Raw genomic sequence first — 17,652 nt, 5'->3', positions numbered from 1 at the left:
AGGCACCCCTATGTTTCACATGGGTACAGTAATATTCAACAGGGAGCAATGTCTAAAACGTTACATATGCGGTACACTGCCACAACTCTGCAGTCAGTTGACAGATGCAAGACTGGAGCCAGAACTAAACATATAGATTCATGATAGGCCTATTCTACTGCGACTACTACTACTACTTGTATTACTGCCACTACTACTACATAGGGACAATAGGCCAATTTTTTCCTGCCTGTAATTAGTCTTTATAAAATGTTCTGTAGCACCAAATATTCATTGTATGATCATGAACATTATTTCATACAGGGGAGTGTGTGAGGCTCGTGCGTGTGTGAAGTTTATGATCACGTGAGAGTGTGAGTAGAATCTGGACGCGAGAGTGGGCTCTGGGTTGAGTGAGTGCATAGCTCCTATGGGCGGACGCTGGAGCATTTCCACACAAACCACCGTCTCCCTCTCTCCAAAAGCAGTGGGACATTTATGTTGCTGATTCATATATGTGGACTATAGAACTTGTTGGCCCTCGGTCACACTGAAATAAGACGCAAGGAGTCTCGAAAAGATATGGAAAGTCCTGTATTCCCACGATGACCGATGGTTTGGTCACAGAATAAGTTATTTTTGTCGCACGAGAGGGAAACTTAAAACAAGGCTGTTTTGGAGTTCCACCTCCCCTCCCTCCATAGGGTTTGATTCAAAGTCGAAAGCCAAGATGGCCGCCGATTCTGTGCAGGTAGGAAAAGTTGACAACTGTTGCAATAAGTGCGCAAAGTTGTTGTAAAACGCCCTTTCTATTCATGTTAATGATCCAATTCTATCGACGATTCGCAGCGGGTTCCAAACTCTTTGAGATGTAGACATTGTTGAGAGAATTATACCCCGCCTTGGCCTCCTCTCCCGGAGGATTGTCAGGGAATTATGGATTGAGGCCTGGAAAACAATTATCAAAATATAATTGTTTGAGGGTTTTTTTTATGCTTTTGTGTGGCAGCACACCACAGACTGATATGTTTGTTATCATAAGTTGGATTAATACAGACCAAGTCTATATATTACATTATGAGGATAGTTTTTCTAAACCAAATAGTCTACGGAACGCATGGTATTACATTTTCCATTTTAATTCCCATCATAAACAAAGTCATAGTCATTTTCCATGGTAGACATCATGGCAAGTAGGTGTGTGACACACTTGAGCGCGTAGTTCTAGGTGTATATATTTATTTGAGCACATTTAGAAGCCTCAGACATACAGACTACTCAAATAACATATGCTAACTTTAGAAAAACATAGCCCACTATTCAAAGACATCCATACTACAAAGTCAATTCCTTTCTAAAGAAGGTTGTGTTCCATGAGACAGTAGACACGATGAAACATGACGCTTTAATTTGAAACTGGTGGACTATTATTATAAATGATAATGCGATATTTTGTAACTGCACAGCTATTTCGAAAAGTTAACATGTATTGCTTTTAGTCATATCTCATCTATGTACAGTAATGGTACAGTAATGATTCCGAAAAGTTGTGGTCACACTGGGATGACGTCAGTTGTGAAGTCGCCACTTTGTAACAAAAAAAAATCATGTTAATCGAGTAACAGTGTAGCACAGTATAGCTCTAGCCACCCATCTCATGGCATGATCTGACCAAGTAATTCGATCACTAGGTTTATATTTTACCAAATGCCCCCCATAAGCCCCTCTGTAATCTATCTCTCAAATGTCTGCATAATGCAGACATCAACACTGAAGAAATATTGCCTGTGTTTTGTAGTTTCAGTCACAGTGATAAGATGAGAAGAAGGTACACTGGAACCATGTATTTCAGTGATGAATGCCAATGTATCTTGTTTGCAGACATCATCTCACAAAATTGTGCCTGTACTGGGTTTTATTTGGGGAAATACTGAGTTGTTTGGACAGTTGTTTTTAATCATTCTGATTCGCTACTGTTCTCCCTGAAGTATGCATGGGGGATTGGTTGGATTTGGATTGGTGTTTTTGTGTTAACAGGGGGGAGAGTATTTCCCCCATTTTGCATACACCAATCCAATGCCTTTAAATTCATTAGGAGAGTAAATGAGTGTACACTTTGGATAGGGGTGAAGAATTGGAATCCAGGTGTAATCCTGCAAATTAAGATGAAGTCCAACCTTACATGTTGCAGATATCACTGCAGTTTGGCATGTGGTGACATTAAAACAAACTGACCAGTATTATATTCAGTCAACCTTCTGTACAATACACATTAGACTTTGAACTTTGCTGCTATCTGAAAGTAATACAGTACGATGGAGATTAATTGTCCGGTGCTGCTATTTCAGAAACTCTGCATCCAACAAAGGTATAGAAGCAGGTTTAGGTAAGAATTGGTGTTTAGGTTTTAGGTTTAAAGAGGAACTGTAGCGAAAAACCAACTTTTGCAGTTGAAACCTATGCCTGTAGTATGAAAAATCTCAGAATCATGACTTCTCGATTACCAGATTGTCATGGTATACTGTATGTAGTAGGCAAGTTAAAATAATTTGATAATTTAATTTTGAGTTAGGCTATGTTGTCAGTAACTAAAAACAAATCAAATTACGCTTGTGAATTCCTTATATAAAAAGTTTTTTCTTTTCCTGATGAAATGATGTGCAGCAGTTCACGAACTATTTTGTTTTTTCACGAACAGCTCAACAACTCTGGTGTGAGGTGTTATATACCTGTTGGTATATACCACATAGCCTATGATGAAGCCTACTGAAAGTGAGACCTTGCACTAACTGCCACTCAGGTACCCCAAATGACTTGGTTCACTCAATCTGTGGCAGTGGGCAGTGTTTGTCCGCATTTTCAGCATGAAGAAAAAGAACAATTCACTCAAAGGTAAATTGACACACTCAAATCACTAAAAATGGTTGTTCAAAAAGAACAATTTGTTTGAGAACTGCACATCACTAGTGATTAGGCTTTTGATGAGTAAGGCTAGTAGTGCTCTTTTTGTAGTGCCTGTTGAGCTTAAGGCTTAGGCTACTTAATGTGCAGTAGATGTTAATGTAAAGTTTACTTGAGCTTAAAAGTGTTGATTTGTAAAATGTATTCTTAAGAGATGATTGGAAATGCATGACAAATAACTTAATAAATCGTTTAAGTTTTTCTTAAGGATAGTGGAATCCCACTGCCTTTCGTATGTTTTTTACAATTATTTATACATTGTTTTTGGCCTGAACTAACTCAGGGTAGTCAAGCACAGCTACAGCTAAACAGATTTGCTTTGAAAGCTGCCTTATTACCTTCTCCAGGAGTTGTGACCTCCATTTTGCTATGAGTCATACAAGGAGCCTCTCTCCCTGGACTGAGGCTTATATTTCCTCTGTAAAGCACCTACGGAGGGAAGGGTGGGGTGAAGGAGGTTTAGCCAGCCAGACCAGGGAACCACAGTTCACTCTAATCTCAAACACTACTGACTACACTACACTGTCAATAAGAGCACAGCAAAAGTGCAACAATGTACTTTCTATTTTATTCTTAACATTAATAATAATAGCTTCATAGCTCCTTACTGTCGTTACACTTAAGTCGTGGGTGATTGCCACAGGGGCAAGGCTAAGTATAAATCCACTGTTTATTGTGTCTTGTTTTTTTCTTAAGGTTCCCAATCTCAACCTTATTAGTAGCCATTTAGTTTTACACAATTTTAAAGCCCTTCTCCTCCCACACGCGTCGCTCTACAGGGGAGGCCATTGGACTGCTTGCATTTGTTTTTAATCAGAGTTTATTTTGAGACGCCACTCTCTCCGGAGTGAGATTAGGACCCATTCTCATCTGCTGTGACCTCACAGAGCGAGAGGCTAAGCAGGATTTGGCTGCTTCTCCTCAGATGGTTTATCTTCTGTGCTGATGTCAATGGCGATTGTGTGTGTTTGTAGGCGGGAGTAGTGGGGGAGCAGAGAGAGTGTCTGAGTTGTACTGACTTTTGAGTCAACCAGGCATGGTGAACCTGTTGTTGTAGAGGATAAACCTAAACCTAATGATGTGCTGCAGATGTGATGGAGATGGATGATGACATTGATGATATGATGGTAAGGAACTTAGTTGTGTGACATCTATAGTCAGCAGGAGCATAGGATGCAGATGATACTAGCGTAATAATATTGGTTGTCTAGAGGGCTATTGTGACTTTTCTATGAATGGTGGAGTAATCTCAGTTCAAGTGTCTTAAGGCTGTTGTCGTTTCAAAGGTCTTTAACTTATATTTCAATGGCACCTTACTTTGAGGAAATACGCACAACTTTTTAAGAGAAGGTCTAAACAAGGAGTTAAACTGAGAAGGAGTATGTGCTGGTGCTACTTTTCCATCATCCCATAGACTTCGCGGAAGGACATCTTTTCAAGATCTGTTGTTGAAATACACTTTAAATATGCTATATCTGTGTTTCCCTTAGGGTTTTTTTCAACAGTGGGGTTCAATGTTTTGAATTGCGAGCTTGCTTTGCACGCGTGCGCTGCAGGCATGGCACCCCACCGGGGTTTGGAGGGCGTGCACATGCTGATATAGCCCCCCAATTGGGTTGGGGTGAATGTCAAATTTCACTCATTTTAAAACATATATTTATTGCCATTTAAGACGCATGGTGTAAGGCTGAATAGACTCATCATAATCAGTTCGGTAGAGCCATGGCTTAAGCCTTGGAAGATCTACCCATTTGGGGTCCCATCTCAAATGGGTAGATCTTCAGCATGTGCTTCCCAGACAAAGGCGATCTCTCCTCCTCTCTTCCTCTTCACTCCTCTCCTCCTCTTTCCTCTCCTTCTGCTCTCCTCTTTAATTTCTCCCTTGCTGCACTTGCCTCTACCCTACCTGTCTACTGGTCTGGTAAGGTAAATACACTTGATAAAGAAATCAGTAGGATTAGGCAACCTGTAAGAACATTAAAATCCTGTAGCAACTAGCTAACTTACCACACAAGATATTTTAGAGGGCATAATTTCCTTGTACCGCTTAAACATTTTGAGGGCATTTTCAACATTTTATTTACATTACATTTGTCATTTAGCAGACGCCTTTATCCAAAGCGACTTACAAGAGCCCAGAGCGCCCCCTTCTCCCTACCTGACTATTCTCCGCTTCTTCATCATCAGGGGCAATATTTCTCCTTTGAAAAATATGTGTATGTATTCCTCTTAAGTCTCAATTATTTTTATTTCAATGTTTGTAAGGGGAGAGAAGCAAACCCTAAAAAGAATTGAGCTTTTACAGTCGTTGAGCATGCAGCTTGTGCACTACAGATGCACAGTGATGACCGAATGAGGTTGCAATATTCTACACATAAAGAATGTGCGCCTTTCATGCGTGAGGCTGACATATTATGCAATTTTCGGGTCCACGTCTAGCTCACAAGCACATTTTAAAACTAGTGGTCAAAAGCTTGATTGTGCATCTTTAACCTGTGTGACCATCATTTCCCCACCTGTCTGTCAATATTGTCACTTTGAAAGGGAGGCAATTTTACAAAAAATAATACATATCGGTTTAGAGGCACTTAAGCAGCACTGATGGAATGTACAGAATATAGGGATGCATCTACACAGAGAACAAATAGACAACAGATTTGTTGTAAGGCTCATCCAGCTTTCTTTGATCTTGTTTGTGGAGGAAATTATGGCTATCATTAAGTTGTTGGTTGTAAGCCCCTACCTATCCAAAATACTATACATCACTGAATAGATGTGGTGTGAAACACACACTTCTTTTATGCTCCCTAGACTGTCATGCATTCACTAGTTTTTGTAAGGGTTTCTGGAAAAGGCGTATTACTATTTCGTTAATATTTTGCTATTTTGTCAATTTCTTGTCAATATTTGCTATTTGTTTTTTATGTCCATGCACCAACCTCAACAAGTCAATTTCCTGTATGTGCAAATATACTTGGCCAAGTAAAATAATTCTGATTCTGAATTCTGATTACATTCGTATCTTTGTGTTAATGGCCTTTGTGTTTTTGTTGATGTATGACATCCTGGTGTTGTACAATGTTATTGCACAATAATTCAAGTCTGAAAATAGCAATTTTACATCAAAGTATGTGTATTCTGGGCGATACATTCTATTTTCTTAGCTCCTGCTAAATCGATTTCCCACGTGCAGTGACATATGTCATTTCTCACAGCTACTCTGGTGTGTGACGTGGCTAGCCTGTTCTAGCCTGCGCCCACAGGCAAATATAACCCACACAACGAGAATTGCTCCTAGCTATATCTGGCATTACTTTCTCAAATAGCTCTGTGAATGACTGATGTCACCACTCATGTTGCTGCCTGTCTCCAAAAATTATGAATGTGTTCAGTTATGTTTACATTCTGACTTTTATGGTGTATGGATCTTGTCGTTCTAAAACGTTTAAATTGATCGTAAACAACGCTAAAAATTTGCTAGCTCGAGATGTAATAGCAAACATCCTACTGTAGGCTGTACTTACTGTAATTACTGTACAACTACGATATCAAGTTCATGTATGTAATGAATGTTTTAACCTATTTCTGAGTCTGGGCTTGTATTATGTGGCTATGCGAGACAACCAATCCAGCAAAAACAACGCAGTGGCAAGATCCCCATTACCCCATGCTGCGTACAGTTTCTTCAATGAGTAACACACACAAGTTATACATTTTGAGGAAGACTATCTGCTGTTAAGTACCATACGGTCACAACAGAATGCAGCTAGCCAAATCGCCGCTCTGAGAGTTTAAATTACCACTTGGCCAGATGACAACAATGTTTCTTTCCATGTCGATACGTATAGTATAGCTACAAAAAAGAAACATTTATCTCTGTTTATTACTAACCCAAACTGGTTTAGCTAGCGAGTGGTTGACCTCAGTGGCGGCTGGTGCTCGATTAGAGATTTTTATATATTTTTTTTTTATGAGTATGGCCTTACTTCTTTTAAAGAATATTGGACGACAGTCCATAATTTTTCATTCACCCAGCTCAATGTAACATTGATAGGTTTAGGCTATTGACATACCCAGCCATGGCCCAGACTTGAACCCAATCGAACATCTCTGGAGAGACCTGAAAATAGCTGTACACTGACGCTCCCCATCCAGCCTGACAGAACTTGAGAGGATCTGCAGAGAAGAATGGGAGAAACTCCCCAAATGCAGGTGTGCCAAGCTTGTAGCGTCATACCCAAGAAGACTTGAAGCTGTAATCGCTGCCAAAGGTGCTTCAACAAAATACTGAGTAAAGGATTTGAATACTTATGTAAATGTGATATTTCAGTTTTTGTTTTTTTATAAATTAGCAAACATTTCTAAAAACCTGTTTTGGCTTTGTCATTATGGGGTATTGTGTGTAGATTGATGAGGGACACCTTTTTTTAATCCATTTTAGAATAAGGCTGTAACCTAACAAGATGTGGAAAAAATTAAGGGGTCTAAATACTTTCCGAATGCACTGTACTGTTAACCAGTAGCCAGGAGAGACCTTTCCACTCCATTTAGGATGACCTTTAAATCTAAACCCATACTAGAATCGGACTCATTGAGCTTTCTAATATTTCCCCAGTCGGGCCACGAGGGGTCTTGCCTCAATTAGAATTTTGTGCCCCAAAAATGTTGAGATATCTGAAACATTTTGTCATGTCATTTTATCCGCTCCACAAAGGGTTAACTGTCTCAAGATCGCCTTGTTGCTCCTCCCACCTCCAAAAACCACGCTGATTTGATTGTCTTGATTTGAAGCTCATCTGAAGTTGCAGCTTGTCGGTCAGTCAGATGGAAGTTTGCACTCTGTGTAAGTGTATGTTATGAAATATGAAACCTATCACTGAGGAAAATCTCTGCGCATACCTGCAGTGGCTACGTTGCTACTTTTTAGTTAGGGTGGACAACGGCTACCATTGGATTTCGAAGCACTCAACCATCTTCTAATTATAATAAAAATAAAAAGCCACTGACCTGAAAGAAAGCCAGATGCCTGCGCTGAAGGTAGGCTTATTGTCATGTTGTCAGCAACAGTTTGAGTAAATAAACCTACCTAAAAAAGCTAACTATAAACTATATACAGTGCCTTGCGTAAGTAATGGGACAGTGAAGCCTTTTTTCTTAATTTAAAGAATAGATTGTCAGCTTTTATTTAAGGGGTTTTGTACATGTTGATTTCACCATTCAGAAATTACAACACTTTTTATACATAGTCCCTCTATTTCAGGGCACCAAAAGTAATGGGACAGATTCATATAATGTCCAAATTAAGCGCTCGTTTAGTATTTGGTCGACAATCCTTTGCATGCAATAACTGCCTGAAGTCTACAACCTATTGACCCCACCAGGCCTGGGTATCTTCTCCGGTGATGCTCTGCCAGGCCTGTACTGTAATCTTCAGCTGTTGTTTGTTTTGAGATTTTCTTGCCTAAAATCTTATCATCAGGAAATTAAATGCATGTTCAATTGGATTTAAATCTGAAAATTGACTTGGCCAGTCAAGAACGTTCCACTTTTTGGCCCTGAAAAACTCCCAAGTTGCAATGGCGGTATGTTTTGGGTCATTGTCTTACTGTATAATGAAGCGCCATCCAATTGAATTGGAGGCATTTACTTGCACTTGAGCAGACAAGATGTTTCTGTGCACTTCAAACTAGGGTTGCGCGGTATACATTTTTTCACACCTTTTATACCGTCCTAAAATGTTACAGGGGTATGCAGTATTACTGTGAAAAATAATGTTGCAGGAGGCTGCTGGGAGCTGTCTTTGCTCCATATATTTAATCTACATTGAAAAACAGAATTATTTATGTGGTGACTGCTGTACCGTATGACATTTAGCCAAAACAATCATTTAAACTTTACATCCTGATCACAGCTTGACATACTAAACCAAACTAAACAGTTGGATAGCATAATATGATAGCTTAATAAGAAGCATCACACACTGCATTTGTAATAATAACTCGTTTCATGTCCAATGTCATATAGGCTGTCATTTGTCTATAAAATATTGATTTAGTTACTGTTATGAGACAATGCTCTGAGAGTCCTAATTCTGCTTGCTTCTTTTTGAGCTCTCTCTTTCGGGACCAGCTGTGAGAGAAAGCGGTGATAATGTTATAGCAGACTCCGAGGGCCCGCTCTGTCCTTTGCCTCTGGTCCTGCACTGCGTTTGTCACCGCCAGATTGAGGTTGTGGCCAAAACAATTGAGCCATGGCCAATTCATGGCCCTGATGGAGGCTGCAATGTTAGCAGCATTGTCAGTCGTTATGGCAGTTTATTCTCATCTAATTAAGTGCTGTGCGGAGTGCATCAACGATGTTGTCCGCCGTGTGGTTTTCTGGAAGAAAGCTAGTCTGTAAGCATTTTGACAGTAGTTTCCAGTCGGGTGTGACAAAGTGGATGGTTAACGACATGTATGGCGTCATGTTAACTGACGACGACGACATATCTGTTGTCAGTGAATAGCTGTCTGAACCCGACAGCAATACAGACAGATATCCCATCCATGCAACTCTTAATGGGTGGTTCAGTTTGAGGTGTGAGTGTAGATTAGTTCTGATTTAGTGTTCTCTGCTTCTTTTTCATGCACATCTATAGCTACAGCTATACATGCCCAAAGCATAACACCCCCTCCACCATGTTTCACAGATGAGGTGGTATGCTGTAAATCTTGGGCAGTTTTTTTCTCCAAACTTTCCTCTTGCAATCACTCTGGTACATGATAATATTTGCCTTATCTGTGCACAATACCTTTTTGTGGTTTGCACCTTGCAGTGAAGCCTCTATAGCAGCTGGTGACATATTCTGCGAATGGTAGTCTCTGACACATTCACGCATTCCTCCTGGAGAGTGTTGCTGATCTGCTGAACAGTTGTTTTGGGGGGTTTCCTAATTATGGTGAGCATTATTTGGTCATCCATTGTTTTTGGCTATGTTTTTGATTGATTCTTTCAGATTTTCCTTGATTTTCATTGACCCCTCTTGGCTCCTCATGTCGACAGACTACTGATTAACAATAGCAGACTCCAAAGGCAAACGCAAAGACTAGAATCAATACTAGACATTGACAGCTCTCGTATGCCTGCACAAATTATTTGACGGAATACACCTGACTATCCAGAACCCCCTATCATGCCAATTGTCCCATTCCTTTGGGTACCCCTAAATAAGGGGACGATGTATAAAAAGTGTTGTCATTTCTAGATGGTGGAAACAATACAGAATGTGCACAAATTAATATCAGCACTTATATTTTGTTTTTAGGAAATGGTTTGGCTTCTGTAAAAATGACATAGTAACATTCTGTTACCAAAAACATGTAAGATATTTTCTAATTTCTCTGCCTCATTGATGGGCTATGAGCTGGTTCGGTTTTGGGTTGAATATTGTGCAAGCGTTGCTGTACGTTTATGAAAACAGAATTTTGGTGTGGGGCCTGGCCGAAGCTGGTGTCCGTGCTCTTATCTCCCTATCCCCTCCTAAATAGTAGTATATTAGTGAGACACTTCCAGGCCGGCCCGCATGAAACAAACCTTCCCACCTTGCTATTCTGCCTTGTTTGGTGCAGTGAGTGTCAATGGCATTGTCATCAGTGAGGAGAGACAGATTTGTTCTTGGGGGAAATCAACGTTCTAATTACTTGGCACTAAGATGGCGGTTTATTTGCAATTTTGAAATTCTAACGATGCTAAAATGTAAAAAAAAAAAAAAAAAAAAAATCAGGCAGGATAACAGAGAAGGGGCGTTTTATTAATTAAAGTCTACATCAATGCTGTCGGAGCTGCTCTGTCTATATCAATGCTGCTGTTGTTGAAGCTGCCATTGTTCCACTGTCCACAGATGAGTGGTCATTGTCGCCCACTGTTGCATATTCATTATTATATATCAGTGTTGATTTACCTGAAAAGTTCAGATTACCAAGTATACCACATGACACTTAACCATTTCACATTTACATTTTTGACATTTATCAGATGCTTTTATCCAAAGCGACTTACAACAAGTACATTTGTAAGTGAGTGAATCATCTATACATGAGTCATCATAAGCAAAAATGTATGCTAGGACCAGGTGCCATTGGCAGTCACAATGCTAGAAAAAGGAAGGATTCTTTTTATATATATATTTTTTTTTTTTATTAACAGTAGAGGAATTGTACAGAGGGGTAGTGGGGGGGGGGACAGTCAAGGTGTAGCTGAAGAGATGGGTCTTCAGTCTATGGCGGAAGATGGGTAGTGACTCTGCAGTCCTGACAGGAGTGGGAAGCTCGTTCTACTCTTGGCTGTCTGGGAGGAGGTTACAGTGGAGTTCTCGACTGTGAAGAAGAAGTCTTGGAGAGGGCAGGCTTTCCCAGGGAGGAAGAGCAGCTCAGTCTTGTTAAGGTTGAGCTTGAGCTGGTGGGCTGACATCCAAGCAGAAATGTCTGCAAGACACGCAGAGACACGTGTCGCCACTTGTGCCAAAGGTGGGGAAAGAGAGAGTTGAGTGTCATCAGCGTAGTACTGGTAGTAGAAACCATGTGCGGAAATAACAGAGTCAAGAGATTTGGTATAAAGTGAGAAGAGGACAGTGACCCTCTCCATGTCATCTGGTAAGAGCGATCAGCCAGGTAGGATGCAAATCTGGAGAGTGCAGAGCCAGAGATTCCCAGCTCTGAGAGGGTGGAGAGAAGGATCTGGTGATTTACTGTGTAGAATGCAGCGGACAGGTCCAGAAGAATGAGAACAGAGGAGAGGGAGGAAGCTTGAGCAGAGTGGAGGGTCTCCATGACAGCAAGGAGAGCAGTCTCAGTGGAGCGCCCAGCCTTAAAGCCGGATTGGTGAGGGTCAAGGAGATTGTTCTAAAGGAGATAGTGAGACAGTTGGTTAGAGATGACACAAGGAGAGAAGGGATACCGGTCTGTAGTTATGGACAGCAGACAGGTGAAGAGTTGGCTTCTTGAGAAGAGGCTTGACTCTGGCTATTTTAATGGCTATTATCTGTGAGATCCTGCGGATAGAGAGGAATTGATTATGGTGGTAAAGAGTGAGGAAAATGTGGAGAACATTTTCCTTGGGTCAGAGGCAGAGGATTGAATTTTGGAATGGTAGTAAGAAGCTTTAGCAGCTGATACAGAGGTGGTGTAGTTGAGGAGGGGAGAGAGAAGGTTTTAGGTGATCAGGGAGGCTGGTTTTACTCCATTTCCTCTCAGCTGCCCGGAGCCCTAATCTACAAGCTCGCAGGGTTTCAGACAGCCAAGGAGTGCGTGGAGAGGATTGTGCTGGCCTTGTGGTCAGTGAACAGAGAGAGTCAAAGGATGAGGTCAAGAGTGCACAGGAGGGGGGAGGAGGTTGCATCAGTAGATAGAAGGGAGAAGGATTCAACAGAGGGTAGGGAGGATAAGACCGAGGAAGAGAGAGGTGAGGGAGAGGGTTCGCAGGTTGCGAGTGGATACAGTATGGGTAGAGTCCAACAGGGAGGGGTGGATTTGAGGGGAAGGGAGAAGGATACAAAATGGTCAGAAACTGGAGGAGGGGTAACAGTGAGGTTGGCAGTATGGGAGGATCTGGTGAAGACAAGGTCGAGCTGATTGCTCACCTTATGAGTCCGAGGAGAGTGGGAAAGGGTAAGGTTGAACGAGGAGAGATGGTTAAGAAGGCCTGACAAGTGAAACTTCAAGTGTGAACCTGACAAGTGTTGAAGTCACCCAGTAGTGTGAGTGTGCTGTCCTCAGGGAAGAAGCTGAGATGGACGTCCATCTCTTCCAAGAAGTCACCAAGCTGACCTGGGGGACGATAGATAAAAACTATGATGTGAAGGATGTTTGAAAAGATCCATCCTAATCACTAAATAAAAAAATTAGTGAGTGGTTGGTGATGGTTTGCCTTATCAGAGATTGGCAAAATTGAGTTTATTATAGCAGTTCATGAATAACAGAGTGGAACTGGTTTAAATATCAGGTTATCTTAACGAGGACCAAGCAATGGGACCAACTCCTATCTACTCATACCATCATCACGCATTCTCTCACAGCGCAGAGAAGCGGGGGAAATGTTTTAACTAGGGCTGTCAAATGATTAAAATTTTTAATCAGATTAATCACAGCTTAAAAATTAATTAATCATGATTAATCACCATTCGATTCGGTCCAAAATATGCCATTTACTTCTGTATATTGTTGCGGGAATTGAAAGATAAATGACAGAAGGCGGATATATACATTTAACATACAATATGTATGTATGCATGTTTATTATAATAACATCCACAGTGTGGTATTAATATTGAAAAATATACACCAAACTGCTGTACAATGACAACATTGTTATTGCTATTCCTCGAAACAAAGTAGGATGGTGTTAAGAACATTCTTTTTGTAACACACTTACTTGGCCATTAGCCAAGCCATTTCTCTTATTTGAATGAAACCTTTTTCTTTTCTTTTTTACAATAACATTTCCTTGTCAAAATAGGAAAACAAAATAGGGTGGTGTCTCTTTCTGTAACACACTTTCTAGCCATCTTAGCCATTTCTCTTCAACAAAGGAAAAACAAAAAACAAAGACATTCTCTTTTTTTATCTTTTCTATCAAACCAAAAGAACATGGCCTACACATTTACATGTGGCCCTCTTCTCTACTCATCCTTTAGCCAGTTGCTGAGGCAAACCAACTTGTCCACATTTTCTGAGAGTAAAGCTGACCGCTTCTTTTGCACAATGTGACCTGCTAGTGACATGATGTATCGAGGGACGCTACTTTCAAAACATTGGCGAAGCCCTTGTCTTCAACGATGGAAATCGGTCTACAGTCCTTTGCAACCCATTTGGCAATTGTGTTGGTTAATTTATCCGAGTTGGACTTACTTACTGGTCTGCGTTCATTCAGGGTTGTCTGACGCAGGCCAGGTGTAGCACTGGAAACCCCAACAAGTGCATGCTTAGCGTTGAGATGGTACTTTAAGCTTGAACAGCTTCGGTGAAACTGAAACTCTTTCTTGCAGTATGTACACATTACTATTTGTTTATTCATTGTTCCATCTTTGTTTTTTTTAAACTCAAACCCATCCAGAGGGCCAACCTGTTCGTCTTCCTCCATGCTGTGACTTGTTAGCATCCGCTCGCCGCTCAGCTGCACACTGGAGCGACATCGGGTGGAATTATGGGATGTATGGGTGGGGGGTTCTGCGCATGCGTTAAATGCGTGATTAATTACAAAATTTAATTACCGACGTTAACGCGTTAATTTTGACAGCCCTAGTTTTAACGCAATCTGACATGAATAAGCACGAGTCAGCATTAATAATGCAACTTTGCATTATTAATTGATTGATTACAGAGTGAAGTTAGGGATTTAGGATTTGGGGTTTCAGTAGAATTGAGACTGGATAGAAAAGTAGCTTACAGTTGTTATCATTAAAAACGTCATAATAGGGTGCGAACGTCCGAATTTTCAGCAAGGGCTCTCAATCCACTCAGTCAAACATCTTTCTATCATAACTGGTGAACATGATTTGATATTTGGGGAATAGTTAAAAGTGCCAGTGATAACTGACAAATCCAAGTTCATTTTTTATACTTTTTGACTCATCGTCTGTCAAACAGCAGAGAGATGCACAACTGCTAGCTGCCTAAACCAGTTAGTAAGGGTTTGCAGTAAACATGGTAAAGTAAAGTTGATCAGTATCTATAACTGTCTATCTATCGTAGCCTACCTACCAACATGACATGGAAAGAAACATGTGAGCTGGCCGAATGGGTGGCTCTCTCAACTAGCAGAGATTGGCTTGTTACGAACGTATGGTGACTGTATGAATTTGTGTGAAGAGGCCAATGTCACTTTATCAAAACACAGCCTATGTGGGAAATCTGTTCAGACTACCCAAGACCATATTACATCAGATAATAGTGGTTTTATTTGATATGAACCATAAAATAACCACAATGTTTTCAATGGGTTTCTATCAGTTGGAGGGAAACGTTCGCAGAGCCTATTGTGACGCTTCATGTCAATCTTCTATGAACTAATGGAATTTGTTAAATGAAGAACTTTACTGTTTTAGGGGAGGGGTGGGCCTGGATTGTATTCAGCATTCAAATTTTATCTCTAAAAGACTGTCTAGTGGCTAGAGAAATTGTCACGCTTTTGTTTGTTAACCCTCTAGACCCCACAGCGGCTGTCGACGGCCATTCTATATGTTATTGGAGCGGCTGCGGCCAGCCGTCACTTTCACTCATACAAATAAAGCAATTTAAGCATATAATACTTAAAACATGGAAGGTATAATCACTTCAACATTAGTTTTTTTATCATGTAATGATGATACTGCACCAAAGTTCAATTTGAGTTTATTTCAGCTGTCGCCGGGGCTATCACGCCTATCTTCCGGTTTTGAGACATCTCAAAGTGTTCAAAACAAAAGTGAGTAACAGGTAAGCAGGAGAAATAGTCAACCTTGCAATTTAAATTGTTGTATGCATCAGAAATAGGGAAATAGCCCAAATTTGTCACTACTCAAAGGCAGTACTTGCTACTGGTGCTAGCTAACTGACTGCAGAAATAACTATACAAAAGTGACTAAAAACTGAACTGTAAGTTAGCTAATGAAAGCAAAAAAAAACAAGATTACTGTACCTTTGGTGATCGATTTGGAGCCAATAATCCAGTGTGGTGTGTAATCTAGGGATGTGTAGGCAGGTAATTTAGGTGAGAGAGCCATACTGTAGCTAGCTAATGTTTAATCTGCAGTTCATATTTTTAGCCAAATTAGTTTTTTATTAACTAGCAAATCGATTGGTATCAATAATGCCTAGACTGCCTGGGTTATTCCTTGTTTCCTTTTAGTAGTGATGAGTTGTATTTCTGTCCTATTAATAGCCATAGATATAATCTGATAGTGTGGTTTGGATTTATGACATGAAGGGGATTCTAAAATTAAAATAAAGGAGCTCAAGCAAGTACGCACAGGAGCTGCAGCAGAATGTGTAGCCTACAGATCTTGAATATCTCACACATCAAGAACGGTCCAAGGCTGGACAGTGCGAACGTCCGAATTTTCAGCAAGGGCAGCCTTCTCTCGTCCTCTCAATGTAAAACACTGAGAATATACTCTCCCTCGGTGTCCCTCATTCTACCCCCCCTGCCTGCTACCATTATCCTTTGATGCCCTTTTCAGATTTATTCTCGTCTTTGCACATGGCATGTAAACCTTTTTTAATTGATTCATAAAAGCGCTCAATCATGTGAAATACATTCAGTGTGATCTTGTGGTACCAGAGCAGAAACTTAATGACATGAACTGCACTCTTTGTGAGCATGCTGTGTCCATATAGCCTACTGCTGAAATGCACAGAATCAATTGAGAAACATTTGACCACTTCAGTTAATTAATATGGAATTTTGCACACTTCCACATATGGTTAGGTCTGGAAATATTTGGACAGTGACAATTTTACGCCACCACAATGGATTTGAAATGAAACAATCGAGATGCAATTGAAGGGCAGACTTTCAGCTTTAATTTAAGGGGTTGAACAAAAATATCATATGAAACGTTTGTGGAATTGCAACCATTTTTATACACAGTCCCCCATTTTCAGGGGCTCAAATGTAATTGGACAAATTAACAATCATAAATAAAATGTTCATTTTTAATATTTGTCGAGAATCCTTTGCAGGCAATGACTGCCTGAAGTCTGGAACCCATGGACATCACCAAATGCTGGGTTTCCTTCTTTGTGATGCTTTGCCAGGCCTTTACTGCAGCTGTCTTCAGTTGTTGTTTGTTCGTGGGTCTTTCTGCCTTTAGTTTTGTCTTCAGCAAGTGAAATGCATGCTTGATCAGGTTGAGATCAGGTGATTGACTCAGCCATTGCAGAATATTCCACTTCTTTACCTTAAAAAACTCCTGGGTTGCTTTCGCAGTATGTTTTGGGTCATTGTCCATCTGTACTGTGAAGCGCCGTCCAATCAACTTTGCTGAATTTGGCTGAATCTGAGCAGACAGTATATCCCTAAACATTTCAGAACTCATCCAGCTGCTTCTGTCTTCTGTCACATCATCAATAAACACAAGTTGACCCAGTGCCATTGGAAGCAATGCATTCCCGTGCCATCACACTGCCTCCACCATGTTTTATAGATGATGTGGTATGCTTCGGATCATGAGCAGTTCCGAGCCTTCTCCATACCTTTTTCTTCCCTTCATTGTGGTACAGGTTGATCTTGAACAGGGCTGTTTTTTTAGATGTTTTTTTAGCAAAGGCTAATCTGGCCTTTGTATTCTTGAGACTTATGAATGGTTTGCACCTTGTGGTGAACCTTCTGTATTTGCTCTTGTGAAGTCTTCTCTTTATGATAGATTTGGATGATAATATGCCTACCTCCTGGAGAGTGTTCTTCACTTGGCTGGATGTTGTGAAGGGGTTTTTCTTTACCATGTGAAGGATCTTGCAATCATCCACCACTGTTGCCTTCGATGGACATCCAGGCCTTTTTGTGTTGCCAAGCTCACCAGTGCATTCTTTTTTTCTCAGAATGTACCAAACTGTTGATTTGACTACTTCTAATGTTGCCGCTATGTCTCTGATGGATTTTTTGTTGTTTTTGCAGCCTAAGGATGGCCTGTTTCACTTGCATTGAGAGCTCCTTTGACCACATGTTGTGCGTTCACAGCAACAGCTTCCAAATGCAAAT

General features: G+C 40.6%; 1 protein-coding gene across 3 annotated transcripts in view; it reads left to right on the top strand.

The window, feature by feature from the left end:
- The first annotated feature begins 424 nt into the window (after window positions 1-424).
- The window catches only part of pkn2a (protein kinase N2a), a 43,122-nt gene continuing 25,894 nt past the window's right edge, over window positions 425-17,652 (top strand). For all 3 annotated transcript variants that reach the window (XM_083670683.1, XM_083670682.1, XM_083670681.1), the window contains exon 1: window positions 425-730. In XM_083670683.1, coding sequence (XP_083526809.1) covers window positions 710-730 — 21 coding nt within the window. In that variant the 5' untranslated portion in view covers window positions 425-709. The remainder of the gene's footprint in view (window positions 731-17,652) is intronic.

The sequence above is a fragment of the Argentina silus genome, assembly GCF_951799395.1.
Source record: "Argentina silus genome assembly, chromosome: 1".
In the NCBI taxonomy this organism is placed as follows: domain Eukaryota; kingdom Metazoa; phylum Chordata; class Actinopteri; order Argentiniformes; family Argentinidae; genus Argentina; species Argentina silus.
The sequence above is the reverse complement of the archived record's forward strand: the minus strand, read 5'-3'. Positions and strand labels throughout refer to the sequence as shown.